Source organism: Odontomachus brunneus, unplaced genomic scaffold, assembly GCF_010583005.1.
Source record: "Odontomachus brunneus isolate Ranch 3 - 2012 unplaced genomic scaffold, Obru_v1 Obru_scaffold_023, whole genome shotgun sequence".
NCBI classification, from domain to species: Eukaryota; Metazoa; Arthropoda; class Insecta; order Hymenoptera; family Formicidae; genus Odontomachus; species Odontomachus brunneus.
Window position 1 is genome coordinate 187,640 of NW_022639473.1, and position 11,628 is coordinate 199,267.

The 11,628-nt window shown below is 46.3% G+C and overlaps 1 protein-coding gene across 4 annotated transcripts in view; it reads right to left on the minus strand.

The window, feature by feature from the left end:
- The window catches only part of LOC116842279 (discoidin domain-containing receptor 2-like), a 216,709-nt gene that overhangs the window by 71,601 nt on the left and 133,480 nt on the right, over nucleotides 1–11,628 (minus strand). For all 4 annotated transcript variants that reach the window (XR_004377701.1, XM_032811239.1, XM_032811241.1 and 1 more), the window contains one exon: nucleotides 1,565–1,670. Coding sequence is in view for 3 of the 4 variants with exons in the window: in XM_032811239.1 (XP_032667130.1) it covers nucleotides 1,565–1,670 (106 nt within the window). In the remaining variant the exon portion in view is untranslated. The remainder of the gene's footprint in view (nucleotides 1–1,564; nucleotides 1,671–11,628) is intronic.

Genomic DNA, 11,628 nt, shown 5'->3' on the forward strand with positions numbered 1-11,628 from the left:
GGTGCGGCAAAAGTATCGGACTGGTAAAATATTTCGAAAAATATAAGTTTTACAGAAAATTGCTTTAGATAAAAGCTATAAGTCTTAGGAAAATCTATTTACTGATTTTAACAGTTTTACCTTGGGTGACATTTCGAGGTCAGGTCGAGATCAACATTGCTTTTTTAAGTAGAAACATATACTTTTTACTACGGAATTTTATTCTACGTAAACAAACAAACAAGTTTTGTTTGAAAATATTTTTTATACGACCACTATTTTCTAAGATATTTATCTAGGAAATATCTACAAAATTATTGGTTTCAATAATTTTTTACTCGAATTTTATCAATTTTACCGAAAAATAGCAAAAGATAAAAATTGTTTATTTTTTCTCATAGAGCTCTGAGAATTTTTTCAGAATTTTTTAATTAACCTTTTAGTACTTCAAGAAAATGCAAGAAAATGCAGTACTAAAAAGTTAATTAAAAAATTCTGAAAAAATTTTCGGAGCTCTATGAAATGAAAATAGAAAATTTTTATCTCTTGCTATTTTTTGGTAAAGTTGATAGAATTTGAATAAAAAATTATTGAAACCAATAATTTTGTAGATATTTCCGTAAATATCTTAGAAAATAGAGGTCGTATAAAAAATATTTTCAAACAAAACTTGTTTGTTTCTTTACGTAGAATAAAATTCCGTAGTAAAAAGTATATGTTTCTATTTAAAAAAGCAATGTTGACCTCGACCTGACCTCGAATTGTCACCCAAGGTCAAACTGTTAAAATCAGTAAATAGATTTTCCTAAGACTTATAGCTTTTATCTAAAGCAATTTTCTGTAAAACTTATATTTTTCGAGATATTTTACCAGTCCGATACTTTTGCCGCACCCTGTATATATAAAATCATATATTTATATATAGTTGTATCAAGTTAGCGCAGATTTTTGTCACTTTTTTGTTAAATTGTCGTGGAAAATTTAGGTTTAGGAAAGAACAGTGAGAAGTCCTCATTAAACAATAACGAGTCGATGTTATTCATTTTATTAGATTGTTCGAAAAAGTCTTTCACACGTATCTGTCAGTAGGTGACTTAAATACAAATTTTGCGACATTTTTACCCCGATGAATCTCGCGACGTATTCTGTATCCAATGGGAGAACGCATTTCCTAAAAATCAATGAAAAAACTCTTTTCGACGCAGGACGCGTTGCGAGACTGATCGAAGTGAAGGTGTTGCGGTCTTTAAACGTCTGACTGCGCCGCGTTTCAGACCTCTACAGACGAGAATCGACGTTTCCGGCTCTCGAGGCTTGAAACACCAAAGACGTCGATTCGCATCTCCGGCCCGCAATGTGTTAACGGTTAACGCACACGCGCACGTATATTCGACGAGTTTAGGGCGAATGGTCACAAGTTGATTTGAATATCGCCGCGTTACGCGCCGTCGGTGTGTTTCGCGGTGAGCGCCGCGCCGCTGCGTTTTTCACGCTCCGCAGCGGAGCTAATATGATGAAATTTCCGGATTTGTATTGCATCGGATATGTGCGATGCGCTGCATAAACGAATCAGTAATTCACTCACCGTCCGTGATGCGGCCCGACGTTTCCGCTGTCGAAGCTGGAGCTCGCAGTGATGTCCGTATCGGGAATCGCGCCCGACTCCATCCCCAAGGGTGCGATGCATTGTGCTGCGAATAAAGGAAATCGCTTCAATTATACGTTCGCCCCAGAGCGAGAACGAATGAACAAGCGACGTAAACTTCCTTCAGCGCAAGGCTTACTTTGCACAATACGCCAAAAGCGAAGTCGCGCATATACTACAGATCGCTTCCCAAAATTTCTCTATGACTCGGCATTCTGTCTCGAATTTCTCGACTCATGCTCCGTAAGAATTTTGGTTGGACGCAATTTTCAATATTATGATCTCTTAGGCTTGTTGTAGAGTTAAGAAAAATTAAAATTCAGCAAAATTTCATTTGAGGTTTGAACCTTTCGAAACCTACTTTCAATTTTAACCTAAGAAGAGGGTAAAGTAAAATTTCTTGTTCTTTCTGAGAAAATTTAATCAAAGAGTATATGCTCGTAAAAGTGACAAAATTAACAAAATTTATCATTTTAATTTAATTTTCGTTTTTTATCGATGATCTGACAATCATTTTGCGCGCCCAAGGCTCAAGTGAGCCTTCTACGGAATTGAAATTGTGGCGAATTGGTGCCCCAATTTCCGATGAAAAATAAATCTCAGATTTATCGGGCTCTCGTTGTGCATTCCAGCGTTGCAAGGTTACTTTTTCCCGATTAAACCCGCGTGACTCACTCGCGCTAGCATTCCGGGACGCCCCGTTTTTGCGAGCTCGCGATAATTACGGCGCTTGGCATGATACTGGGAACAGATTTCCATTTGGAATCGAAGAAGAGCTAAGTGGCGCGGACGACCCGAAATTACACGAGCCAGCTCCGGCAGGCCGGCTGGGCTGGCTGGCTGGTTGACTGGCTGACTGACTGACTGACTAACTGGCCGACGATCAAAGCCGCTGCTTGCGAACGAGAACGGCCGTTATACTTTGGGTGCAGAGCGGTCAAAGCGGATCTGTTGGCGTGGCGCAAGATCGTGGCGGGATTCCCGGGAAACGAGCGAATGATATACAGCTCTTTAGCGAGAAATCGTAACGAGAGAGAGAGAGAGAGAGAGAAAGAGAGAGAGGAGCAGAGGTGCGTTGGGCGACTCTTCGGTAAACTCGATAAATCCCGTTGGAAAATTCAGCCCCGAATGGCCGTAACGACAGCTGTTTCCTGAAGCGTCGCCGGGACCGTGAACGATTATCGAGCTCGTTTATTCGTCCGACGATCTTGAATCCACAAACTTTTCCGTCCCTCCCGCCCTTCATCGTCGCGGAAGTCTGGCACCGTCGGGAGGACGTCGAAAAATAAGAGGGTTGTAAACATCTCGTACTTTTTCTGGGTGTCGCGCTCGCGAAACTTGGAGTCTCTCGAGCCGGACGAGGAAAGAGGACGAGGGAATAAAAATTTATCGCGACGCTCGTCGAGAGATTCAGACGTTCACTCGACCGGGAGACACCCTTTAACGGTGCATCTCTTAACGATCTCTTAATGATCCGTTAAGCGCAGGACACCAATGGAGTTGAGAAAGAGAGAGAGGAGAGGGGAGAAAGCGCGAGTAACAATTCGTGTAAAGGAGTAAAAATAACGCCGCTTTATTACCATCGCCCCGAGAGACGGAGAAACAATCAAGTGGCGGAATTTCCGGTAATCATCGCCGAGCTGCGTCCCGGCCAAAAATACCCGCGAGAAAAATACTCTCTCGAGCGCTTCGAGTCCCGCCGTCGTCGGAGGGGGTGAGAAGCGCGCCTCGACAAATAAGAACCGTAATCGGTGCTGCCGGCAGCGCGATCCGCGGATTCCCGGAGATCGATCGTTCTCTCGCGACGCGCTCCTCTCTCGCTCCTTCCGGCGCTCGGCCAGGCATCCCGCACGACCAACGAGACTCGCATCCGTCGCCTGCGGAATGGTTGGGGTAGGCAAGCAGGCAGGCAGGCAGGCGTTGCAGGCAGGTTCGATTCTCGTATTTATAGACATCCTGGAAAAGAGCACAGGCATGGGCTAGGAGGAACAGGAGGAAGAAGAAGAAGAAGAAGTAAGTTATGCGACGTTTGGCCCGCCCCAGCCACTCATTCGGCGACCATAACTCTCAGGGAGTGACAGCTCCGAACGGAAGGGTGTGTGCCGCCCCCCCATCCGCGAGAAGAGGGAAATTGAATGCCTTCGCAACCCTCCTCGCGCGCGCCGCGGCTACGTTCTTCTCTCTCTGGTTTCTCTCTCGTACACCCTCTTCTAACCCTCCGTCTCTCTCTCCGTATTTTTCTCTCTCTTCCTCTTGGTCGCTCTCCATCTCTAACCGCGTCACTGTCAAACTGATAACCGCTTCTTTCTGGAGACGGCTTCTCCGCGAAACCCGAGACAACCACGAAACGCTCGGTGAACAAGCGCTGCGCGAGCGAGGGGTGTAAGAGGGAGGGTAAGAGAATGCAATACGCTCGACGAGAGGCGACACGTAGATTGTAATAGAAAAATTGTAATAAATTCCCGACGAAATTCTTCCGCCACGTATGTATGTGTGTGTGTATGTGTACGTGCGTGTATGTGCACGCGTGTGTGTATATCCGGTGTGCACCGCCGGGTTTTGTACTTGTCGTTACTTGATAGTCTCGGGATTCCACGAACGCGTAAAGGGTAGGTAGTAGGGGGGAGGGAAGGTAGCAGCTTCCCCCGCGCTTCTATTTCGTGCACGTTGCCGCGCACGTCTACGTGCACGTCGAGTTGATAAACGATTTTCCGCGGATCCTGAAATACCGAAATGGTAATTGAAATGTCTCTCTCGTTCTCCGTCACCCTCGCTCTATTGCGGCACCATCCCTGGCTCCTTCGCTCCCACCGCCGTTGAATCCAGACTCTCTTCCGCACTCGCGAGCCGCGAGACGCGAAGTTGAGGCGACGATGAGCCTTACGCGATCTGTTGAGGATCTACGAATTGCGCAATATCGTAAATCTCCTCTCTACAAGCGCGCGCGCGCACACGCACGCACGTCGTTTGTCCTCACCCGACGAGTATCCACGTCGCTCTCGAGTAGTGAACCACTCCTTCTCCTTGGCAAACTGGGAATGCTTTGGAATTAACCTTTAACACCGGCGCGAGTCACGTCTTTATCCGCACCCGTAGTAGAGAGAGAAAGAGGAGAAGACAGAAAAGGGCAGAGGGAGCGAGAGAGAGAGAGAGAGAGAGAGAGAGAGAGAGAGGTAGGCTTGACTTTAATAATTTAATACGTACTCTCGCGCGCAGGCAGAGGAGAAAACGATTACGTGGAAATCTTATAATTCTTCCCCGTAATTCTCTCTTTAAGAAAACACACCGTGGGGAAAGAGGGGGCACGGGGTGTATAATTTAAAGGCACGCCGTCGCAGCGCACAGCGCGGACTCTCGCTGTCGTGGCCGCGACGCGCGGTGGCTTTTACACACATCACGTCCCATCCAATTTCGCACAGTTCCCACGTTTCGCGGGGTCAAAGATACCGCCCTTTGCGCGGATGAGCGCGACGAGTAATTAGCGCGGCTTTTATAATAATGGTAAAGCAAATTGTACAGAAGACTAACGAATCTCCCGGTGAATTAGGGCGGGAGGAAGGAACATAGAGGGAAGAAAAATAGAGGAAGCGCAGGGTGGGTCGAGAAAGAGGGAGAAAGGGAGAGGGTAGTAGATACCGACCGACAACACAGCGCGGGGCTTTTCTATCTCGGTGAATTTAATAATTCGCATCGCCCTTCCTTTGTTAATTCCGGGATTATTATTAATGACGGCGACGGAGTCGCGGTCGGCTTTCGGTACGCTCGCTCGCACTTCTCTTCTCGGGCGCGAATGTAAATTAATTACGCACCGGGACTTTCACGAAAAACATATTAAACCCTCCGTCTCCTCCTCCGCCTCTCCCCATCCGTTGCTCGTTGCAGCGCGATATTAGCGCATAAATCATCACTCGCGCGCCTAATCTCTGGTTTAACGCAATTTCTTCCCCCTTTCCCTTTCTTTTTCCTTTCGCGCCGAAAGGTCTCGACTAATCGTAATGTATGGGCTGTCTCTCACACGGCTGTATCCTCAAATGTCACGCGAGCGTGAGTCGAGTAACAGGGAGTATCCGTATTAACACCTTCGCCACCAAGGTTTATTTGTGGGGGACTTCCCCATAGACCTACCTCATATTTTTTCCACGTAATCGTGTATAACACACTTAATATGGATATATGTGGCCGTAGGAAAAACATTTTACTATTACGTTCAAAAAAATTGTCTTGCAGTCATACGACTGACTCGATACGAGGCATCAGCTAATATAGATAAATGACTAACAACACAGATACGATATCGCGCATGTTTTGTATTTAATCGATACAGGCGACAGGCACAGAATTGATGTCTGAACTATTTGCAAAATTTAGCAAAAAAGTTTCTCTGTAGCGGCTGTAGCTGATTCGGGATCAGATTAATCCAAGATCCAAATGATCCAAGGTCAGATGAATAATTGATAGTGGGTAACCCAAATTTGTCCGCGGGTATTATTAAAATGTTGTCGCCGTAAATTCCGATATAACAAAAATAGCGATTAATCTTAACTGTGACATTTAGAACTCTGCTTAGATCAGCGAAATATTTTTCAGAGTAATTGTTCCGACTAGAAATCTACCCCGTAGTTCTGATCAGTCACTATATGGAATGGTATCGTCAGGTAACGCAACGTGACATCAGAATCTTTTAATGAGAATGATCAATGATCAAGACCTTATTAATAACTAAGATCCGCGACAACTTTGTAAAAACTGAATAATTGATTAGGATCAACCTGATCAGCAACATAGGATAAATTTTTAATTGGGCACATATGTGACACCGATGCGAGTTAATTTTTTCAAATCGGAAGACGCAAAGAATTAGATTTTTGCCGAGACTCCGGAACGAAACCTAGTTTCGTCTGCAGTTTCACTGCGAGTTGAAAACCCGAGACACACTCGGTGTATCAGGGGTGTCAGGTGTATTCTCATACCGGCGCCGGCGAGATTAAGCGCGGATTGAATCCCCCCGGCGTGACTCGAAAACTATCCGCTGACTCGTGCGTTGACGATAATCACCCTGCGCTGCCTCGTTCTCCTTGGTCGTTCGTTCGCCGCCGTTGTGTTCGCGCGCGCGGCGAAATTCGCAGGTGGACACCTGCCTGCTCGCGACCCCTCATTCTCTCAAGCGAACTACCACGCCGCGCCCGTTTTCCGGTCTCCAACGGCGAAATTAGAATGAATGTTTGCGAGAGCGTCGACCTCGAAAGAAGCTCGTGCGGATAGCGATGGGCGCGCTGCGCCCTTTCGCAGCGCCAGCACCAAAGAGCGAGGCGCGGCGCTTCCTCGGGTATTGTTGGGGACCCAGGGAGCCATTTTCGCCTCTTTCAGGGAAAACAAACATTCGTTCTAGGTGGATGGTAACTACTCGCCTCAACAGAGAGAGAGAAATGGAGAGAGAGAGAGAGAAAGAGCACGAAAACGCGCATGCCCGTCCCCCTGGCGCCGCGACGGCTGAACGGAAGTACTACTTTTACGCGGCCCTTTCGCGTCCCTCCTACTTCCTCAAGGTCTCTTTCTTTCTCCTCCTCTCGTTCTCTTCCTCGCTCGTTCTCTCTCTCTCTCTCTCTCTCTCTCTCTCTCTCCTTCTCTCTAGTTCTCTCGCCACCCTATCCGCCGTTCCTTACACCCTTTTCCACACAACACGGCCGTTCCATTCTCGCAACCCCCTCAGGCGTTACCCACTGCCGCGGACTGGAAATCACCGTCTCGAGTTGCGTGCGTTGCTTAGAGCCCGACGAGGGTCGGCCGCGGTGTGCAACCCCCTTTGTAGCGGCAGTTCGTGCACCTTCATGGCCTGGATTTATCCAAACTAACCAGTTTTATTCGCTGACACGGGACGTTAATAGATACGATATCGTGCGCGGCGGACACGGTATATTTGACGTCTGTCCGTAAGAGTGTCTACTAATAGCTTCCTATTCTTGGAGGCCCGACCGAAACCCGTCGCGGATTTACATCGACCTCTCAATTTGACGCGAGAAAGAGACAGTAAGAAACACGAATAGGTAGGCTCCGGGACGAAACCCGGAGCACACCCCTTGCGATAGCGTTTCATATATTTCGCGTGTCGATCAACTCTTCCCTTCGCGACGGTCGCGAAAAGTTCATAATTCCGAAGAAACACATTTTCGCAGGTGGCAACGTGGTTATTTGATAGATTGATAGGTAGACAAGTGCGCGTTTATGATCGTCCTAAGAGGGTGCCTGATCCTCTGAGAGTATATAAAAGAAAAATTTGTGAATTGATAGAGTGAAAGTGAGGGGGATTAGAAAATTACCTAACTATTCATTTTTTTTATAAATAAACATCAAAGCTTTGTAAAAAGATCGAGAGATGTGCACCTAATATATAGAAAAATTCTTTTTTAGAAAAAAATTCTATATTATATATATCATATTCTCAGATTAGCGCAAAAGTTTTGTCAGTTTTTATTAAGTTCTCCTAAGATGTTCGGGTATTAGCAGAAAAATAGGAGGTACTCGTTAGATATTTATAAAATTTTCTTCATATTTGCTAGAGACTGATAGATAGATAGATGAGAGAACAGGAATAAATTCTAACATCGAAACGACATTATTCATCTCATTCGTAAAACTGATTAATCCCTCAAAACTGGGTGATTTCGTTTTCTATTTTACTTGACAAACACGACGGGTTTTGCATCAAGCTGATGGTGTGCAATCAGATGTTATTTCTCCGACGCTATTTATCAAATAGCCAGGCCGCAGGTGGCGACGGTCGGACGAGCCTAAGATGAGGCTCCACGGGCGTCTGCTAAGAAAACAAATCCTTCCTCGATGAAGCACTTGCTGCCGACCGCCGTCGCCGGCGCCCCCGTATCCGATTCTTTCGTTTCGCCCGCAGTCAGCCACGTCGACACGGAGGGGGTCTCAAGGCGCGCGCGAACCCTTCGTGTCCGCGTGGCCGGGGGCGCGAGCGAGCGTGGTGTTTGCCTTCGTGGGTTTGGCCTTATGAAAATACAGATCCGCGGGGCGGATTGACGGGCGCCCTTCGAACCCGAAAGTCGGGGGATTATTACACTCGACGTTGCCGTCGACGTCTGACAGTTGACGTCCTTTCAGCGGTGCGCGACTCGACGTCCCTCGGAGATTCAGCCGGCGGATTCTCGCGATGCTCGATACATTCCGCGACGTCGGCGACGAGACAAGACGAAGGGGCTCATTCAGGACGCGCCAGACCGATCATCCCCGCCGCCCTGTTCGCGTATCTACACGGGGGTTGGAGAGGCTTGGTTGAATTAACCTAACAATGAACGCACGAACTGCCTAAACGCGTTTTGGCTGAAGAAAACACGATTTTTGGTTCTTACGCGAGTCGATATTTCGAATCTGCTATGAGTTATAAAAATGCCAATGTCATCTTTCAATGCTCATGCGGAAAGAAATATGACGGTAACAAATAATTATACAGTTGACAACTATAACAGCTTTGTAGAATTAATGTGTATATAAACTACTTTTGGGTTATTAATAATTGGTTATTTGCAGTATCAGGGTAAGCCAATAATAAGTTGGCACATCTGAGAATTCTTCATTGACTCTTCAATTCGATAGAATTCGCAGGGTCAATGTGGAATCAAATTTTCGACTGGGGTATGAACCAAATTGGATTCTGATTGATTAAGGGAAGGTTCTGCGTTAGATAGCCGAAAAATAGTAGTTTTTTTTTCAAAGACATATAGATAAAATTGTTAACATATTTGACCATTTTACTTATTAATGCTTGAAATATAAAACATTATTCAAACCAGAATCTCCCCTTGAGGCATTTACCCATAGGGAGCCAGAAAATTCACTTTAGGCTTGAGTCGAACTTTTGCAACTTCTGTGCAGCTGTGTATTTTCACTCGTTTGAGTGAGTTCCCACTCCGAGAAGCTTCGAGAGAAATTCACGAACCAAATTCACTTCTGAGAATCAGAAATTCTGTCTCTCTCAAGCAAAATATGTTTGCTTCGTTTATTGTCAGGTTAATCAGCCCAGCTATTTATTTACACCTCTCCACCCGTAGTCGCGACGTGCTCGGAAGATACGCCACGCCGTGCGGCAAAATCGAGATCCGCGAGCGTGAAAACGCGGAAAGCCGCGGATTATTTCGCACGACGTCTCCCGAGCTGACGCCCTTTCAGATGTGTCAATCCCACTTGATTCACCCGACTCGTCCTCGTTCGATGTATCCGAGGACGACCTGCGTCGAGGCGACGACGAGGCGCGAGGGGTTATAAGTCGATTGCACTCGAGGCGATTTATCCGTAGATCGTTAGACCGGAGGGGAGAGATCTTCTCCGTGAAGAATTGCTCGTGCGCGAACGAGCGAGCGTCAACTGTCGTCGGCTCCGTTGGCGCGCGATCAAGCCGGTCGGGTGGAGTCGCAGAGAGAATGCGAGTGCGAGGGTAAGGAACAGATGTCGGAATACTCGGCTTGGGAATGTTTACGTCGCGTAGGGATTTTACATCCGAGAGCGAGACATACGACGTACACGTGCGGAAAGTGTCGGGCGGTGTCCTTTGTCCAACGAATAATCGCGCCTTTCAAACAAGCCCCGCGCGCAGAAGCTGTCGGCTGATATTAACGGCCGCGCCCGGCGCGTACAAAGGAGTGACAAGTTGTAATGATAACCGGGGTTGTGTTTTGATAAGTGTATCTTGTACGATGGGGGAGTGCACGCAAGAAGTATATTTGTGCACTCGCGCGGCTCACGTACGATCGTACAAATAATCCGGTAATCCGTGGACGGAGAGCGCGTATGGGTCGTTTCAATGGCGCGCGCGCGCGCTAGCAGAGCCCGGCGAGACATAACCTCCGTGATCGATTAGGACTTTTGATCTTCGTATGTGTGTGTTTGCACTTGCCGCGCTTTAAACTACGTAAAGTACAAAAATAATCCTCGACTCTTTTGAAAGAAGGAATTTGATACGTTTTTTGATGTCTTTGGAGCACGTATAGCTTTTTTGTGTTCACTTTCATTTCACGTCTATCATCTTCTTGGCATATATCAGGGGACAAAATTTTCTTAATGATTTTCAAATTTTCTTATGATTTCACATCTATATATATTGAAAATTGTTTTCTTGCATTACAAAATTTGATTTCATATACTAAAAAGGAAGAAAATATCTGAAGAAAATATTCACACTAATGACATGTTTACTTAAATAATTTTTTTATTAAATCAAATAAATTGCTTTTATGAAGAGCTAAAGTTTCGAAAAAATATATCTTCTTACTTGAAAAATACTTTACATTAGTATAAGTAAACATGTTATTAGTACCCGTGAATATTTTTACGCGTACTGATGAAGTTGTAACGATGTAAGAATGGGCGTAAAAACAATTAAGTAAGGCTACTCTCTTATTACATTGATTTCCAGCATTTCCTGAAGCACACTGTATCTTTTATATTTATTATCATCTCTCTACTATTGGAAAGTATTAGGGAATAAAATTCGCTTAAAATAACGAGGAGAAAAATTGCACGCTCTTAAAAAAATTCGCTGTAAAAATCCCCGCGAGTACTTTAGCGCTGTGAGGCGTAAGCACTCTCTCCAGTTCCAAGCTATTTAAAGCGCACGACGCGACACGGCGTTATCCTCGCTCGAAAATTAACGCGGTGCTCTTCCTGTCCCCTGCTCCGTCGTCCGGTGCGCAGCGTATTTTTGCTAATTCGCGACATCCTTGCGACCGGTCGTTCGTCGTCGCCGTCATCGTCGTCGTCGTCGGCGGCGGCGGCGGCGGCGCACGAGTGGGTGGGCGACAGCGCGTGGACGAAAGGGGGCAATGACGCGTTAATTGCCGCATTGTTATGTTAATACGTTGAAGGCTGCCCGCAATAATTTCGTCACCGTTCGTCGTCGCATGCCGGGGACCCCTAATGGATCCGCAGATAATTGGAAAGGAGAAAGAGAGAGAGAGAGAGAGAGAGAGAGAGAGAGAGAGAGAGAGAGA